General features: G+C 41.2%; 1 protein-coding gene across 1 annotated transcript in view; it reads left to right on the top strand.

The window, feature by feature from the left end:
- Window positions 1–19330, top strand: part of NCAM2 (neural cell adhesion molecule 2) — a 454404-nt gene that overhangs the window by 272692 nt on the left and 162382 nt on the right. Inside the window, 1 exon segment of the mRNA XM_015422532.1 lies at window positions 8007–8157. Coding sequence (XP_015278018.1) covers window positions 8007–8157 — 151 coding nt within the window.

Below are 19330 nucleotides of genomic sequence, written 5' to 3'. Positions count from 1 at the left end.
TAGAAATATTTTAAATAAAATTAAATACTTTTAAATTTAAAAGTTTTAAATTTAAAACTTTACTTCTTTTACATATCTTTTTACCCTGGCTTTTAATTAGGGGTTTTATCTTATTAGGTTCCTAGTGGTAGGCTTCTGTTTTATGGATAGTTGTTTTTCTAAATTGTTTATGTCCAGAGGTTTGTTTTAATATTGTGATTTTTAAGCAAGCTTTGGCCTCCATCCAGCCTTGTGTGGCATGGTGGAGAGCCAATGGCAAGCCAAGTCACTACTGCCACAAATCGAGGGACCTGTGACAGTAAGGTAGGAGGCTGGAGCAGGGGCTGGGTTAGCAACTGGTTGGTAGTTGGAGCCCCTCTATCATCTCTCATTCACAACCCCTTACAAGGGTGTCAGGGCAGAAGTAGCCACAATGACTCTAGTGGCTGGGTGAAGGGAGGCTATGGGGGCCCTTCCACCTCCCTACAGTGATTGCCACCCAGGTTATTTATTATTATTTATTTATTTCATTATATTTATACCCCGCCCTCCCCACGAGCATGCTCAGGGCAGCTTACAGCAAGGCACCCCCAACCTACTCCTAGGTTGCCACTGCTGTGACTCAAGAGGTGAGACACCTTGTGGTAGTGAGTGATAGACAGAACATCTCCACAGCCTCTATCTCTCACCTTCCATCCCATGGCTGTACAGCCAGCCACCCATCCTGTCTACTGAGGAAGCACAGGGACAATTAATGATGGAGGGAGTGGTGTAATGGTAGTGGTGGCAGTGGGGGGTCCCCAGTTTGGGGCAGCTTCCCTAGTTGCCCTGTACCTAAGAGCCCCTGAATTTGCATTTAACAATAATTTTCTTGGAGGAATTTTTTTTGGGAGGGGACAGGAATCAGTTTGGTGTAGTGGTTAAGTGCTCGGACTCTAATCTGGGAGAACCGGATTTGATTCCCCACTCCTCCACTTGCACCTGCTGGATGACCTTGGGCAAGCCATAGTTCTGGCACAGCTGTTCTTGAAAAAGAGTAGTTTCTCTCTCAGCCCCACCTACCTCACAGGGTGTCTGTTGTGGGGAGGGGAAGGGAAGGGAGTTTGTAAGCCGCTCTGAGACTCCTTTGGGCTGTGAAGGGCAGGGTATAAATCCAATCTGTTCTCTTCTCTTCTGATACAATCAATAGTTATAAGGGAAGGAGGAAAGGGAGGATTGTATCACCATAATCATGCAGGCTTCAAATTAGAGATATGCATATACCACTTGGGAAAGCTGCATTTACTTACCATATTTATTATATACTCTCTTTCTCCCAGTGCAGTCAAGTTTGAAGGTGGGTAATAACTATAAATACAGTGCAAATATTATTTCTGAAAGTTATTGAAAAAGAGAAGTCAAAGTCCACCAAGCTGTGTAATAGGTTCCCATAAACAGTTCTATTTTGTAGTCTCGTTGGAAGGCACTGTTAACAAATGTTTGCCTCATCCCTTCTGGGAGGCTGTATCACAGCAGCAGGAGAGCCACAGAAAAGTCTTGAGTCTGGGCTGTAGTACAGCATAATCTTGACATCAAATGAGACCTTGTTGTGAGAAATGCAATTGCCAAACAGGAGAAATACTATGTGGGCTCCAGGTTATGAAGAATTTTAGAGGCAAGTACTAGTACCTTAAATTAAACTGGCTCTTGGCCTCACGCCTACTACTGGATAAGCAGGTCGCAGCTATGACCTTTCCATGGCAGAAAAGAGCTGGCCACAGTGGTGTATGTCCTAGTTATACCTAGATTAGATTACTGAAATGCATTCTAAATGGGGATTCCCCAGGAAAAGTATTTAGAAACTTCAATTGTTGCATAATGCTACAGCCAGAAAGTTGACTGGGGTGGGTTATAGGACCATAACACTTCAGTCTTGCCCTATCTATAATGGCAGTAATCTGTTTCTGGGCGGAACTGAAGGTACAAGTGTTGACCTTTAAAGACATGTATGGTTTGGGACCAACATACCTGAAGGACTGCCTACTCCCTTATGAACCTACCTGACAACTGTGGTAGGGTTGCCATGTTAGATTGATTCAGTAGCAGGGGAGTGACTTTCCAAGAGTAGGGGAAGTGCGTGATGTGTGCGTGACATAGTGACATCAAGTGGAAGTGATGTCATCACGTTGGCAACATAGTGTGGTGACACTCTGGTATTTTGGGGAAAACTCTATGGTTTCTCTATGGTTATGACATCTATGACATCTACTCTATGGTGATGACAAAAGTATGGTGATGACATCATCATGTTGGCAACATTCTGGTATTTTGGGCAAAATACCAGAACATCAGCGTGTGGCGTTGCCAACTTGATGATGTCACATCTGTGTGATGTCATTATGTTGCATTTGGGGGTGGGATTCCCCCTCCCCACCAGCTAGCTGGCCAGAATCAGGGCCCAAAAATTGGGGGTCCTCCGCCCCCAACTGGGAAATGGCATTCCTAAACTGTGGTCATCTTCCAAGGCCCTGCTTTTGTTGCCCCTGCTTTCGGAGTTTAGATTGAAGGTAACCTTAAAAGGTCCTCCATGGTTGTGGCACCCAAACTCTGGAACTTTCTCCCAAGGAATAGTTTCCTGTCCCCTTCTGTTGCCATCTTCCATCAATGAGTGAATACTCTTTCTTTCTTTCTTTCTTTCTTTCTTTCTTTCTTTCTTTCTTTCTTTCTTTCTTTCTTTCGGTGTTTCCTAAGTAATCTCTCATTCCTGCCCAATTATTTAATTATTCTTTTATGGTTTTGTATGTGCATTTTAACTCTGCTTTTAATTGTTTTCATAATGTGTTATTGTTGGTTTTAAGAATGGAGAGAGCTGAGAAAGAGAAATTTTTCTGCCTCTCCAAAATATTAGAACTCGAGGAAATCCAATGAAACTGATGGTTAGTAGGTTCAGGACAGACAAAAGGAAATACTTATTAACACAGAGAGTGATTAAAATGTGGAATTTGCTGCCAGAGGATGTATTGATGGCCAAAGGAATAAACAGCTTTAAAAGGGGATTAGGTAGATTTATGGAGGAAAAGTCTATCAATGGCTACTAGCCATGGCGACTGAGGTGGATCTCCACATTCAGAGACATGAAGCTTCTGAATCTCAGAACCAGGAGGCAACATCAGAGGAAGGCCTCAGCCTCTATGCCCTGTTGTTGGCTATCCAGAGGAACTGGTTGGCCACTGTGTGAGACAGGATGCTGGACTAGATGGACCATTGGTCTAATCCTCTAGGGATCTTTATGTTCTTAAAAAAAAGGCAGTTATTTTTAAACTAGAAGCCCATTGAGAAAGCAATACAACGAGCTCTAGAAAGATGTGATGTGTAACGAATGCATAGGCTGGAAGGAGGTAAAGTAAATATTAGCAGTTTGGAAGTGAAAGATACAAATGTGGAAGTAAAGTCTCACATACCTTATGTTACACAATAGCCGGTGTCCAAGGTCATACAATGTGGACCAGAAAATATTGCACACAGGGGTCTATGGAGTAGTGTCAACAACAGTCTGCGAAGTCATTTCATGTTGGATGTCCATATCATTCAATGTGCTTGTGGTTGCACTGTCCATCCTGTTAGAGCAGAGGTCTCAAGGGAAGGTGGGTTGAAAGTGAGTGGTCGTGATGAAAGTCTCAGTAGGTTATGTGGGAATGAGAAGGAGGAGTCTTCGGAAATGACTGTTGTGAAATGTCTATAGTTTAGAAAATTGTCATTTATAGTAGATAAGTGTGGCTGAGGAATGTTTTCCCGCAAGATAGTTTAGGGCTGGATGGTTTCAGGGAAACAGGTAGGCCAGCCGCAGGCCTCCCCCTCCCCCCCAGACAGGCCCCGCGGGACTCAGGCATACCTTCTGATGGGCAGGTCAGGCAGCCAACTGATTCTGGCAAGTATAGAATGTTGCCATGCGAAAACACATTTATATACAGAATGACTCAGCTGAAAATAAAAGCACATAAAAATGCTAGTTTTTTTTAAAAACTATCCAAATAGACAATGAATGCTCAAATGTACAAGTGGCATATGTTCAAAACAAGATAACCATATTCTCTATATTGAAACTTTCAATAAAATAGCATATGTGAAATTATCGGCTGCAGGAGAGAACTACATTTCCAAAAAGGGTATAATATATTATTTGTTTCTATTTGCTATTCCTTTCCCAATAATTTTGGCATTCTACATTATTTTGAATTGCTGCAGTATGCTGAATCAGCATAATAAACTTTAATTATAGAAGTACCCTATTGAGATTATTATTATTTAGCATTGTTTAAATTCAAGTATTGGTTTAAAATAAAAGAGAATAATCTTGTTTTGCATACAGGACCTCAGGAAGCAGCTAGCTTTTTTACTGAATTTTATCTATTATAACTATCGCACCTCAGATTGAATGCAGAGAGTTGTGGTTGTTGTATTTAATTTAATTATAATAGGGCCAAAAGTTTTAAATGGCTATTTGCAACATAGATTCCTACTTAAAGATCTCCTTGCCAATTCCTTTTATGCCTCAAAGCATATGTCTCTATATTTCCTTCTCTAGCAAATCCCAGTTTGGATCTAGGGCAGCCAACCTCCAGGTAGGGTCTGTAGATCTCCTGGAATAGCAGTCGATCTCCAGACTACAGAGATAACTTCCCCTGGACTGTGAATCCTATGGCATTATATCACTTTCCTTTGGAAAGTAAGAGATTGCTACTGGGTAATATTGCATTGTCATATTGGAAGAAGAGGTCAGGATTCCACAACTGCAGAGACAGCATGCCATTGCTTAGATAGGCAGGCACTGTTAAATCCCGTGCTGTTACCCTGCCTTGTTTGGCTGAGCAGCAACAGCAGTGGCATAAAACTCAGATTACTGCATCCCAACATTGTCTCAAATCACCTTTACACAGCCAATGAGTAGAGCGCAAGGTAATGCCAATTGTTCTGTTTTATTTGGATGTATGGATTGTTATTTGGTTTTAGGATTTTTCTACTGTAAACAGCTGTCAAAGTTGCTAAGGATGCAGAAGGATTTAATTGGTCCAACTTGTCCTTTGGTGGTTGAATGTGTGCTTAAAAAAGAAAAACAAACCCCTAAAAGACAAAATCTCTACTGCTGACCTTGATCAATTTAATGACAATCTTTGATAGAAAAACAGTCGACAGTACTGATGCCTGTTGTTCAGCAGTTTGGGATTAAGTAGTTTTTGTTTGGTTTTGTTGTGCCTCTCCCCAAAGGCAGCCCTAACTTTTGATCATTCTATTCTTATAGTAATTATTCAGTGATTGGCAAATGTGTCTTACATTGTAAATTGGGTGATAAGAAGAGCTCAAGGCTACAGGAAAAGAGGATATTCATTCTTTGAAGAGGCAACATTTCATTTTAGAAATAAAAAGAATTAGCCGGTTGGAGAGTTTACCTCTTTTGAACAAGTTGTTGTCATCTGCAAGCTTTTCATTCTCACTGTTTCACCTAAATTTTATCCTCCATTACTGTTTTCTTACGTGCCTTTATAAGGGGAATTTTGCTTTACTATTTTTTCAGTTCATTTATTTAAATTATGTTAACCTTCCTTTTTCAGAATGCTAAGAAATCATATAGATAAAAAGAATTACTTTTATTAACCTATTGGTTAAACATTATTTCTATAAATTAGGAAGAAAGGGAAGAAGTTAATTCCATTTTTTGGGAAATTTTTGGTTTAAAGGAAAGCACTTTAGCAGTCAGTTTGCAGTTTTCACATGCATTTTTCAATGAATTTAATCATTAATTGTTCAATGACTGTACACAGATGGCACATTGGGGGACGTAGCAGTCAGTTGGGAAGCACTGAACACTAAAAATTACAAGCGCCAAATGGCCAGCTAAAATGTGTTCGAACGACCAATGTCAGATTTTAGGGAGAAAACTTCAGGAGCCTCTGACTTTGGCCTCTGACCACATTGAATATTCCCCACTCCAAAACAAACAAACAACCCACAAGAAATACACGCTCCTATCTTTAGTATGTGCATTATTTTCTGTAACGAATTGTAATAATTAACTAAAATTATTTATTGCTGATTCAGAGAGATGTTTTCTTTAATTTTAGATACTGATAAAACAATTAGCTGGATCCAATTTTGAATTCTGGAATCCTAAAAAAAACAGAATAGGTCATTAGAATCCTAGAAATAGCTTGGGTGGCAAATGTTGAAGTCTGAAGTAGGGAATCTGCAGAATTGTTTCTTTCTTCACTAGTAGAATTACCTTCCACAAAAAGGAAATATATGTACAATCCAAACCCGTGTACAGATATTGAATGGATGTTTGACATATTGATATAGATAGCTTGTGATCTATGTTGTATAGTTTCTAAAACATGATAATTGTATTAGATTTTCAGGCTCAGTTCTTCAGACAGTATGCAGGATTGCTAGCAGCAAGAGTTCAGAATAAGTCATTGATTATTTATTGCAAGATAAATAATTGCCAGCAATACCCAGGGGACTCCTATCTGTATTTTGCACGGTGTAAAAAAAATGATGCTTAGAGAGGAATTGACTGTTAAAAAAGGTCATGTGAGTTACCTGATGAGATAAAATTTAGGAGGTCTTATAGCAAACCTTGTGATGGTGGTGGTGGTGGTGGTGTGTGTGTGCTCTACAAAGATAACAACTGAGAAAAAGTTAAACATATGTAAATATTGTACATTTCAAATTTGTCAGACTTAGGGGGTACTTCTAAGCAGATATTTTCAGAAGTAAGTCTCATATTATTCAATGGAACTTATTCCCACTTTAACATAGCACCCTAAGTTTCATTAATGAGACTTTAGTCTGCCTAACATATACAATTGTATCTATTGCCTTTTATTTAATTCTAGCAATATTGTCCTTTCATAGTTATGGGAATGTGTAAGATAATAAAATGAACTGTGTATGTTGTGTTTCCCAAACTTTGTAATGGCAATACAACAGGAGTATTTTTTTTTAATCAAAAAGATTGAATATAAACATTTTTAAAGAAAAGCATTATGATTTTAAGGAACCCAGTTTTATACCTTTTTCATTATATCGTATGTACATTCTGCTTTAGTAACAACAACAAAGACTGCCAGTTTCCTCATGAACATAACATCATTTTTTTTAAATGTACAAAGTGATAACAGACATCAAGCTTTGCAAGCTTCTTCTCCTCACATATAAAGTATAATGTGTGACACAGAGCTTGCATTTATATTTCATATACATACAGGCCTAAATAGGGTTGCCAGCTCTGGGTTGGGAAATACCTGGGGGTTTAGGGGGTGGAGCCTGGGAAGGGTGGGGATTGGGGAGGTGGAGGGACCTCACCAGAGTATAATGCCATAGAGTCCGCCCTCCAAAGTATCGAGGGAACTGATCTTGGTCATCTGGAGATCAGTTCTAATAGTGGGAGATCTCCAGGTTACATCCTAAACCACACAACTTGTACTGCCAAAGATGCTGTAAACATTCAAGAGGACCTTAAAGAACTATAAGAATTTTGGAAAACTGTGTGAAATGAAAACTGAATTATTTGAAAACTAATATTTCATACCATATTACTCAATAGAATACTGTTACTTAGTTTTTAAAATCTTCCTTAAGACATTGTAAAAATGCAAAATAGGTTCAGCTGTCTTCATATTATTTTTACACAAGCAATTAGTGTTTCCATCCTCCAGATGGGTCCTGGAGTTCTCCCAGAATTACAGGTGATCTCAAGGCTATAGAGATCAATGGCAGCTTCACTCTATGGAATTTCATCCCCACTGAGCTCTTTCTCCTCCCTAAACGGTACCTTCCCTAGCTTCTACCCCCAAATCTCCAGAAATTTCACAAGCTGGAGTTGGCAACACTACAAACAATTCTAATTTTGTTTTCAAAATATGCAACACACATGTTGCCCCAAAAAAATGCTTCACTACCAGGATCTTATGTTTGTATGTAATTAACAATAATGTTTAACATATAATACATAACAAAATACTTTCTTTTTCCTGAATCACTGTAAACAGAGCCCAGATGGCCATATAGAAGTCAAAGGGCAGCATGGAAGGTCGTCACTGCACATTAAAGATGTGAAGTTGTCAGATTCAGGGAGATATGACTGTGAAGCTGCAAGTAGAATTGGTGGGCATCAAAAGAGCATGTACCTTGATATTGAATGTAAGTTCTATTTTTTTTTAAATTTCAAAGTACTGCAAAGAAAAAGAGTAATTATTAATGGCAAAGTTATCGTTATGTGAAGTGCTGTTTTGTATTTAAGTGATTCAGGTTAAAAACAACAACAACGACAGAGTAGCTTTCTGAATTAAACCAGTCAAGGAATCAACCTTAATAACCACAAGTAGAGTTCTGTTTACAGCATGATATTTACTAGCTTCCTTCTCTTCCAGTGTTTTTCCCAAAAGCATTTTGAATGTTGAGGCACCCTTTAGAAAAGTGCTTGATACTTTGCAAGGGACTACAGCGGAAAGGAGTGATCAGCAGTTTTTTTTTCAGAGAGGCTTTTGTATTGGCAGAAGGGCCTTTGGCTTGTACTATTTATTTATATTTTTGGATATTTTAACCTCTTTTTTCTATCCAATATAGACCCAAAGTGCTTAGAATAAACAAAACACACAAAAGACAATCAACTTTCACAATTAATACTTGCCATTAGCAAACTATTTCATAAGGCACAGCATGAGGCAACAATTCTGCCCTTGAAGAAACATCCTCTCCCCAGGTAGGCAGAAAGTACTTCCTTCCCTCATTTCTAGAAGGCAGCTTCCTTTATAGTCCCAGTAGTTAGGGCAGAGCAGGTGGCAACAACTCTGCCTTTGATTAAATGTTCTCTCCCCAGACAGGCAGGCACTCACTTCCTAGGAGTCTATTTGGTCCAATCTATAATAATATTCTGGTGGCAACCTTTCAGTATACTGTAACATGGGATTTGTTCCTTTCTTTGAGCTGTTATGTGAATGAAATAAGATTAATTTTAAAAGAAAGTAAAATTTGAATAGATATTAATGTAATACTATGCTCGTAAATGTTCAGGACTCATTTTTGTTTCTTAGGATTGAATTAATAATATCATGAATGACTGGTGCCTGCCCATGGAACAGGCACAGACTTTTTCCTGCCCCCAACTCCTCAGAGGAAACACGAGGGTGGGGCGACCCAATTGGAGCTCAGCGCAGGAGCACTGGCCAATTGAGGGATGGCTTGTCAGCCAGGTCTGGCAACGGTGGCCCTCCCTCCTCAGTTTGATGGCTGGCCACATGGAGCCCTCGCACTTGGAAGATCTGTCTGTGGGTGTGAGCCTGCTCCAGCAGGCTAGGTTTGACTCTGGCACAGGAGGATGCAGGGAGAGCCCCAGGAAGGTCAGGGAAGATTGGGCCTTCTGCTGTCAAGTGACTGGCACCCGCTGTTGGCCTCCACAGCACACAAAGTGTCAGTGGTTAGGTGGCTGGCACCCACCTCCCCTACTTTCATCCAGCCAGGTCTCCCCAGCAAGGTGCCTCCCCTTTGGGCGGCAGGAGACCCACAGCCACAACTGGGGCCCTGGGGCCTGTTATTGGGCTTGTTCAGCATATGGCTTCAGGCCATGGTGGTCAGTTTATGCCAGTTCACAGGCTCCTCATGCTTAGGGCTGCAGAAGCCAGTGGCTGTGGCATGCCGGGGGTGTGTGTGTGTCCTCAAACTTTGTGTCCTCAAGCTTTGCAGTCAGTGTGACTCAGCTGGGGGCCTCTTCCGGGTTGGGAAAGCATATGGAGCCTTACGGCTTTGCAGTCATGGGCTGGAACATGTTCTCTCTTTCCTCTATGCACTGGTGTGCAGGCCATGACGAAGGTCCAGAAGGACCCTGCACCTGGCTCTGAGCTGAGGTGGGTTTGCCCTGTTAGGAGGATTGCTCTGTAAGCACAATGCAACCCAGCACACTGCAAATTCCCAATTTAACATATTTTATTCGAGGGGTGGGCAGGCAAAGTATATACAGATCTAATGGAGACCTCTCTGAATACAAGGAATACTTGAAATGAAGCAATAGAAATGGTTCACTATGTAAGAGCAGATCTCTAGAGAAGCAACATATACATTTCCTTAATAAGTAATATGGTTACTTTCAATATTCAGTTATAATCAATGGTTACTTGAATGACTGCTGTGAAAAATAATTAAGCTTGGTTATTCAATAATAATTCCTTTGAATTTTATTTTATTTTTCATTTGATAAGTGAAAATACTTGTTTTACTGTCACAGAGAGACGAATATTTTCCTTAGCAAAGTGTTTCTTGCCTAAGGACCCTTCTTCACAGCCTAAGGATGGTTCCTCAAGAATCTCTTCTTCTGGTAGAAGGGTCACTTAAATTGGGGAAAGGTTCTTAGGTTGGAGGAAGGCTTTAAACTTTGCTGAACGAAGTGTTACAGATACACTCCAGTATATTTTTAGATGCTGTTCAATTGTCTGAGTTTTTCCCTGAAAATATTTCTATAGCCATCAAATGAGATTAAATTATTTCAGGCTTTAGCTCTTGAGAGGTACTAATGACAAGAAGATGTTTGTTCAAATGAGCATTGACTATTTCTGGTTGGATGGGAATACACAATTTGGCAACATGAATTTACCTAGCAGTTGCTATATCAGTGTATAGAGGGGATGTTTTTTGCTTTTAATGAAACTGAAGTTGATTTAAAGATAAGCACTCTCTATTTGGGTACTTCCCATGCTCGGTTGGTGCATTAGGAAACAGAACAATACTAAAATAACAGTATTGTTCCATTCAGCAAGGTAGATTAACATGTGTATGTAGTCTTTCTGCACACATTCCTGATATGGATAAACATCTGGATGCACATATATTCCATTTCGAACAGCCCCCGGCCCTTGCGGCCATGGGGCTGACGAGGCACCGTTGCTGCCCAGCTGGAGAGGCGGGACGTTGATTTTTGCAGCAAACGTGCCGCATACGGGTCCCTGCGGGGGGTGGGGCCAGTGAGCTTATAAGTCGGCCCCCACCCTCCTCGGCCGCATTTACACAGCAAATTTCTGCCCATCCTCCCACCCTGTTAGCAGTACAGGCTTTGGCTGGTCGCCTGGTTTTGGAGGCCGGGTAGGAATTTTTTGCCCCTTCCTGATTGGAATCTGGGAGGGGGTGTTTTTGCCTACCCTGTACTGCAGCAGTGGTGCAAGGTTGTTGTAAGGATGGAGCTGTGTTAGTTAGGCCTGGTCACTTATAGTTGGGCAGGGTTTTATGCTGAGACAAGTTGCGGTCTGGTGAGCACCAACTGACACCCCTTCTTTGGGGATGAAGGGGTTGAGTCAGTACAGGCTTTATGCCTGGCGGCATGGGGTGGGGAAAACAGACTGCCTTTAGGACAGCCCTCATTGGGTCCTCCCTTTGGGCCCTGTGGCCCGGGGGATGGGTCTATGTGGCTGTCCTACATCAGCTAGCTGGCTGGGCGGGAGTCGCTTGGGGCAGGGTGGCTCACTCTATTTCACATGGCAAGGGAGGGGTTGTTCAACCCCTGGCCTTGACTGTACCGCAAAACTGTATTACCCTTGCCGTTAGTCCCAGTTTAAGTTGATTGTTAATAAAGTGGCCCTATAGTTAATCCAACACTTCATGTCCGTCTCTTTATTCCGGCTTGGGGGGCAACTTAATCACAGCTTGCATTCAGATCCTATTCAACTGTGTGGATGTGCCTTTTGAAGTGAATCCAGTTGAGATTCAAAAGCCATCAACTGTAGAATGTGACCAGCTACTTGTGGTTGTTGCTGGATCAGGACTCCTACATATATAGTATCATTTCATTCCCTCAGAATTAATTCGGCTATCTCTTGTAACTTCTTATCATTTGGGGCAGAGGTGATCATGAAATCCATTTAAAAGGGCCCAATGTACCATGAAACATATCATGGAATGGAACCTTTCAATCTCTCTGTGCTGCTTCAATCTACCACACCCTAGAATTCTTCATTTGTAAGTAAAGTGCAGGGGTCTACAATGAAAAGTCATCTTGTCTCTTCCACCTGCAGAAATGTCCTCCTAGAAATGCCTTTCTAATTGATGTATGTGATACTGAAGTCCTAAAGCAGTTGCATTTATTCATATTCACTGTCAAATTAACCAGAAATGTAAGGCTATTACCAGCATAAAATAATATAAAGTGTGTGTGTGTGTGTGTGTGTATGTTCCATGTAAGAACTGACCTGTGAAATGGTGGTCATAGCATGGAACAGTCCTGCCCTCTTTCTTGCTGCAGCCCCCTTAAGCAAACAAACAAACTTGTTCCTAAGTATCATGGCCCCCTTGGACCAGTATGGGATGCACCATGGAAGGCTCCATCTCAGATGTCCGACAGAGCAAATCTTCCTCTCATTAATAGGTTGGTTATTTTCTGTGGTTTGTTGTGTTCTCCTCATCCTAACTGAGCAGAATGCTTTCTGTTTTCAGTGGGGGCTTCAGGGAACCAGAGGATTGCTGATGGAAAGAAATACTGGGGATATGGACTTCACAGACTTCAGTGTTCCCAGTGTTCATCCAGATAAGAATGAAAAACTCTTACCACAAAAATACAACAAATATGATCAAAGTAATAGTACACAATATGCAAGGACAAAGGTATTGAGGATCACTGAACTTTGACTGAAGTTTAGCATTAAAATCTACAGCTGTTACATATAGTTATTATATTCATTGTGCACTTTTTAATTGGTTATATGATCAATACCCACTCTGGTCTATGAGGAAAGATGAATTATGAGCATTATGTGTACATGCTCTTGGAGAATGAAATACTCGCTGAAGAGATATCCATATTGCATTTCATAGGACGATACATATCTCAGACAAGTAATAATTATCCTAAAGCTTTCCTATGTCAGCAAAACATATGATTGAACTCTACATGTACTAAATGGAACCCCAGATTATTTTCATCCATTTAAGATCCATCCTCTTGTGTAAGGAGAATAGAGGATTTATAGAACTTTTTGGCAACATTCCATGTATGGATGGAATAATTTATTAAGAGCACAATAATGGGGAAGCCACTGATGCGAATTACCTATTCCCGAGGGCTTCTATGCATTTACAGAAATAATACTGGAAGATCTCCAGTCATCACCTTCAAGGACCATCCCAGCATCTTTAAAGAAGGCAGTGGTGAAACCACTCGTGAAAAAACCATCTCTGGATCCTACGCCTAGTGTCGATCTTCTGTTCCTGGGCAAGATAGTTGAGAGACTGGTAGCAGAACAGACTTTCCTGGATGACTCCTCCATTCTGGACCCATTCCAGTTTGTCTTCCGTCCTGGCCATGGAATGGAGACCGTGCTGGTTGCCCTCATGGATGACCTCCGGAGGCACCTGGATTGAGGCGGGTCAGTGCTGCTGCTGTTGCTTGATCTAACAGCAGCGTGTGACATGGTCGATTGCAATCTTGTGACCCACCAGCTCACCAACGTGGGGATACAGAGGACTGCCTTGCAGTAGCTGGTCACCTTTGTCCATGGTCAGGGACAGAGGGTGGCACATGGGGAGAGGTTTTTTTCCTTTGGTATGTGGAGTACCTCAGGGGGTGATCATCTCCCTGATGCTGTTTAACATTTATATGTGTGCCATTGCTCAGTTGGTCCAGGGGGTTGGGCTGGGTTGTCACCAGTACACTGATGACACCAAACTGTATCTGTTGATGGATGACTGACCGGACTCTGCCCCAGATATTCTGGCCAGGGCTTTGGAGGCCATGTCTGGTTGGAAACTAAATCCATAGAAGATAGAGGTCCTGTGCCTGAGCCGTGTGGGGGGTGGGGGAGGGATTGAGAATCCAACTCCCAACCCTTGGCGGGGTGCTGTTAACACCAGAGCCAATAGTGAAGAGTTTAGGAGTGATCTTGGACACCTCATTTTCAATGGAGGCCCATCACAAATGTTGCCAAATCAGCTTTGGCTGGTTAGACAGCTGGTTCCCTATCTCTCTTCCCATGATTTAGCCACTGTCATCCATTCATTGATGAAGAAATTTAAATTGTTCAAGATTTTCTATTCTTTGGCTCCATCATCAACCAAAAGGGAGAATGCACCCAAGAAATGAGAAGGAGATTGAGAATGGCAAGGACAGCCATGAAGGAGACCGAAGGGATGTGTAGCTGGAAACCAAGATAAAGGTAATTCATCCCATGGTATTCCCCATTTATGTGTATGGGTTTGAAAGCTGGACAATGAAGAAAGCTGACAGAAAGAAAGTGAATTCCTTTGAAGTGTGGTATCGGAGGAGAGTTTTACAGATACCGTGAACCTCCAAAAAGACAAAGAAGTGGGTTTGACCAAATCAAGACTGAACTGGATCTAGAAGTTAAAATGATTAAACTGCAGCTGTTGTACTTCGGTCACATTATGAAAAGACAAGAGTCACTGGAAAAGACAATAATGCTAGGAAAAGCTGAAGGCAGCAGAAAAAGAGGTAGACCCAACATAAAATGGATTGACTTGATCAAGGAATCCACAGCCCACAGTTTGTAAGACCTGAACAGGGCTGTTAACAACAGGATGTTTTGGAGAATATTAACTCATAGGGTCACCATAATTTGGAAGCAAGTCCATTCTCCTGCGTAAGGAGAAGAGAGGATTTATAGAACATTTTGTCAACATTACATGTATGGGTCTTCAAGTAGTATCATTTTTTAAATTCATAAGGTTTTGTTGTTAATTATGAAGAGTGAGTTTATTAGAAAAATATTCATTAAAATACTTGTGGGGTTTTTAATGTCCTTTTCATCCACTGTTTATCTTGTGATACTTTGGAGAGGATTGAACAGATTGATCCCAGCCCCTGTTGCCCCTACAATCACACTGATACCCTCTACCTTACTCCAGTATTCTGGCATTTTCATTAATTACTAGTACTATGTACCAAGGCTTTGGCACCAATCCAACTGCAGAAGTACATAGATACATATAACTTGTTGGGCAGAATGATGAATTATGCATTTATATGAACACACATTCCACTATAAGTAATGCAGAATAGATGACCAATATGTGTATTTCAGAGGGATGTGGACTTGAGTGCACATCCAAATATGTTGTCTCCTCCATATTCTAGCCAACTAGTCAATTAATTGGAATTTGATAATGATGAAGTACCATAAGTTTAATTGCCTTGGCAACCATGATGTTTTCTTTCTCCTACCCACTCACGTCTTGCAGAAACCTTCAATTTTTTCATAAGAGAGCACAAAAAATCTTGGAATAAAAGACACAGACAAAGGTTTGTTAAACATATTTCCTCCATTCACACCATGCTTTGGCTCAGAGCTACTAAGAAGAAAAAGAAGAAGAAGAGGAGGAGGAGGAGGAGGAGAAGAGATTGGATTTATACCCCGCCCTTCACTTGGAGTCTCAGAGGGGCTTACAAATTCCTTTCCCTTCCCCTCCCCACAACAGACACCCTGTGAGGTAGGAGGGACTCAGTGCTCCCCCTAAGCTGTGGAGACTTGTGAGCAACAATTCTACTTTGTGAGCTCCTGGCATTAAAGTTGTGAGCAAGTGATTTGGCTACTGCATAAATTAGTTTGATCTAGAGCCATCCTTCCAGAGCGAAGGCAAAAATGTGTGAGTTGGAGAATAAAAACCGTGAGCTAGCTGACACTAACTCAGCTTAGAGGGAACACTGGTGGGGCTAAGAGAGCTCTTTCCAGAACTGTCCTTGAGAGAACAGCTTTGACAGAACTATGGTGACCTCAGCTGGATGTAATGCCACAGAGTCCACCCTCCAAAGCAGCCATTTTCTCCAGGGAGACGATCTGTGCTGTCTAAAATTCAGCTGTAATTCTGGGTTGGTCTGAGTCTGTGCACTTAACCACTACACAAAACCGGCTACTAAAGCAGAGTAGCCATGTGTAAATGATTTCAGATATATTTCCTTCTTATTCAATATGTTGTAGTTGTTATATTTTACTGACAGTGTACATATGTGTGTGTTTGTACATATAAATATTCATGCATGCCTTTTTTACTTGTTTGGTAGTTTTCATTTAATCCATCACTAACCTATTGGGCTTAGAAAGAGATTTATGTCTCTCATTGGCCATTTCTTTCCTCTCAAATTGTCATGATTCAAGATAATGGACAGATATAAAAAGTATAACTTTTTTTCCGAGAGTGTTTGTTGAATATGGCTTCCTTTCATAATTAGAGATTAATCAAGTTGATTACCATAACCTGAAAGCAAATAATTTCACTTGGATGAACAACTGATGATTTTCTTAGGGTGGAACAGATTTCTGCCTGTTTTGTTCCTATAGTGTTCCATGGATTTGCTCTGCCCTGTTGGTGTATCTACTAGATCCTGACTTAACAACATTTTAAAATGTATTTATTTATTTTACAGAAATTATACAGTGCTTTTCTCACTCATAAAAGCTACCAAGGTAGCTAACAAAGTAAAACTTACTTAATAAAAATCGTATCTTAAAAACCAACAAAAAAATCCTTAAAACTATTAAGGACTTTAACCCATTTGCATTTTACTCACTAGGTAGTTCCTGTTTCTTTGTGTTTTTGTTATTGCTGTTGTTTTCTGTTCCACACATGTATTGCTCCCTCTAGTGATCCATTCAATATTACACAGATTTCTGTCTGGCATAAAAACCTGCAGGTTAAATCTGCAGGGAGATATGCTGGAAAAAACCCTGTGTGATATCAAATTGAACACTAGATGGAGCAAAGAATGTGCAGAACAGAAAACCCCCCAAAGAAACAGAAACTTAACAGCAAGTAAAATGAGAATGCAGAAGCCCTAAAACGAGAGGTAACATACATAAAAAATTAAATAAAAGCAACAATTAAAACACTGGGGGGAAATGAGATATCACTGAGAGGAAACAAAACAGTCTTCACACAGTGGGAAAAGAAGGCAAGAAAGGGGGATTGGACAAATCTCCCTGGGCAGAGACTTCCAGCGTTTTGGGACCCACTCCCAGGTTTCTGACTGCCTAATCTCAGGAGGTGGTGGATCCAAAAGAGGGCCTCCAAATATTACTGTAGTGGTCAGAGAGGTTCATAAGGGAGTGTGCATTTCTTCAGGTATGTTGGTCCCAAGCCATGATGGTATTGGAACACATATAATTTTCAGCTTTTTGTACCTCCAGTTAATTTGATGATGGTACTTCTTTCTTCTTTTCTTTCTTCTTCTTGTCTTCTTATTTTTCTTCTTTCTTTTCCTCCTCCTCCTTCCTCCTCCTCAAAATTATTTATGGATATATGTACACTGCTAAAACACCACACACAAAAAAAGCAGCCCAAAATTGCTTTGGTTTTACATTATCACATTTATTATCTAGATTTTTTTAAAAAAGAGGCTCATCAGTAATGCAAAGGTGAAAATTCAAATGAATAGAAAGCTGTTGTGAAGTGTACATACACAATGCTCTGCATAATTAAATTATGCAATTGAAAACATAATAGAGGATTCCCAGGAGGGCTGGGTTTGAGGAAGAGAGAGACCTCAGCTGGGTATAATGCCACAGAGTCCACCCTCCAAAGCAGCCATTTTCTCCAGGGCGACGATCTGTGCTTTTCTAAAATTCAGCTGTAATTCTGGGTAGGTCTCCAGATCTCACTTGGAGGTTGGCAACCCTAGGCCTGGCAGCAGTCTAGGGTTGCCAGGTCTCCCCTGGCCATCAGCAGGGAATGGGGGGTAAGGTTGCCAGATCCAGGCTGGGAAACTCCCGAGAAATTACAGGCCACTCAGTCTGATGTCAGTACCGGGTTAGTTGGTGGAAACTGTTATTAAGGAGAGAATTAGTATGAACATAGATGAACAAAAACTATTGAGGCAGACTCAGCATGGGTTCTGTAAGGGAAGCTCTTGTCTCACTAACCTGTTAGTGTTCTTTGAGGGAGTGAACAACCATGTAGAGATGGGGGACCCAATATGTTTAATAGTGGGTTTAACACGGCAGAGGTGAAGACACAGTGATTTCAACAAGCAACAATTTATTGCATCTCAACAGGAATGCTTTACATGGGGCAACTGCCCTAAATATATACACCTAAGCCACTCCCAGCCCCTATACAATTGGTGAGTTCAAATGGCCTCCAGGCTCCAGATTGGCTGGCTGCCCTCAGGGGCCAATTCACAGGCAGGTTTCAGGATCCTGCCTGCCTTTGTTCTGGGGCTTCAAGCTCCAACTAGGTGGCCTGCCCAGACATGCCTCCCCATGCTCCATCTAGGTGGCCTGTCAGACAAGTCCAGGCAAGCCTCCTTATGCTGGCTACTAGCACCAGCAGCAGTTAAGCCTGAGTGGAAAATTGCACATGTCCAGACATAGCACAATAGATTTTATTTACCTTGACTTCTAGAAAGCTTTTGATAAAGTTCCTCATCAAAGGCTCCTAAGTAAGCTCAATAGTCATGGGATAAAAGGACAAGTCCTCTTGTGGATCGAAACCTGGCTAATAAATAGGAAACAGAAGTGAGTATAAATGGGCGATTTTCACAGGGGAGGGTCGTAAGCAATCAGTACAGGAACCAATGCTTTTTTTTTTTTAATCCCATGAAGACAGGGTAGCTTTATTTGTTTTTTGGTACACCTACAAACTAAAAGACAAATGAAGAAGGGGGGGGAGATAGAACCCCAGGATTAAAAAAGACAGAAAATCAAGCACACACTATAACTAAAAACCCAAGAGTAGAGATCATTAACGGTTAGTATTCAGATAGTTTTATAAATTCCACCTTTCATTTTTAACCAATAAGTCAGAGAATTAGTCAGTTCATGTTAGTTCAAGTCCATTCAAGTGCATGCCGAGATTCTTCCCTCATCATTTTCGTTTGCAAGTCTTTAAAGTTTAAAGTGTTACTTCGGTCCTCTTAGACGTAAATCATACGTATCTCTGGCTGGAACTCTGCCTACTGCTCCTGGGTCTTCGGCTGAGCCCTTCTCTGAAGTGCCTGCTCCGACGCCTCGCTCTTGCTGATCTTCATCCATCGATCCGAAGTGTCGCTTCACCCATTCTTCTGCTTTTAAAACCGAGTCTATTTTCTCCCTTTTATCTCTGTATTTAAACACAACACCTTCAGGAAAGTTCCAGGAGTACTGGATTTGATTAGTTTGCAGGATTGAAATCAACTCTTTATAAGCCTTCCTTTTCTGATGTACCTCAAACAGAGTGTCCTTTAGGACCCTGATATCCATTCCTCCCAGTTTCAGGGGGCTTGCCGCTGCCGCTTTAAGGATTAAATCCCTAGTCTGTCTTTGGAGAAACTTGACCATGATTTCACCTGGCAGGTTGTTGCGCTTTATGTATTTTGAGTACGATCTATAGATCACCTCAATTTCCGATT

This window comes from Gekko japonicus, unplaced genomic scaffold (assembly GCF_001447785.1).
Source record: "Gekko japonicus isolate JY-2015 unplaced genomic scaffold, Gekko_japonicus_V1.1 scaffold1351, whole genome shotgun sequence".
NCBI classification, from domain to species: domain Eukaryota; kingdom Metazoa; phylum Chordata; class Lepidosauria; order Squamata; family Gekkonidae; genus Gekko; species Gekko japonicus.
This window is presented reverse-complemented; position numbering and strand designations above follow the sequence as displayed.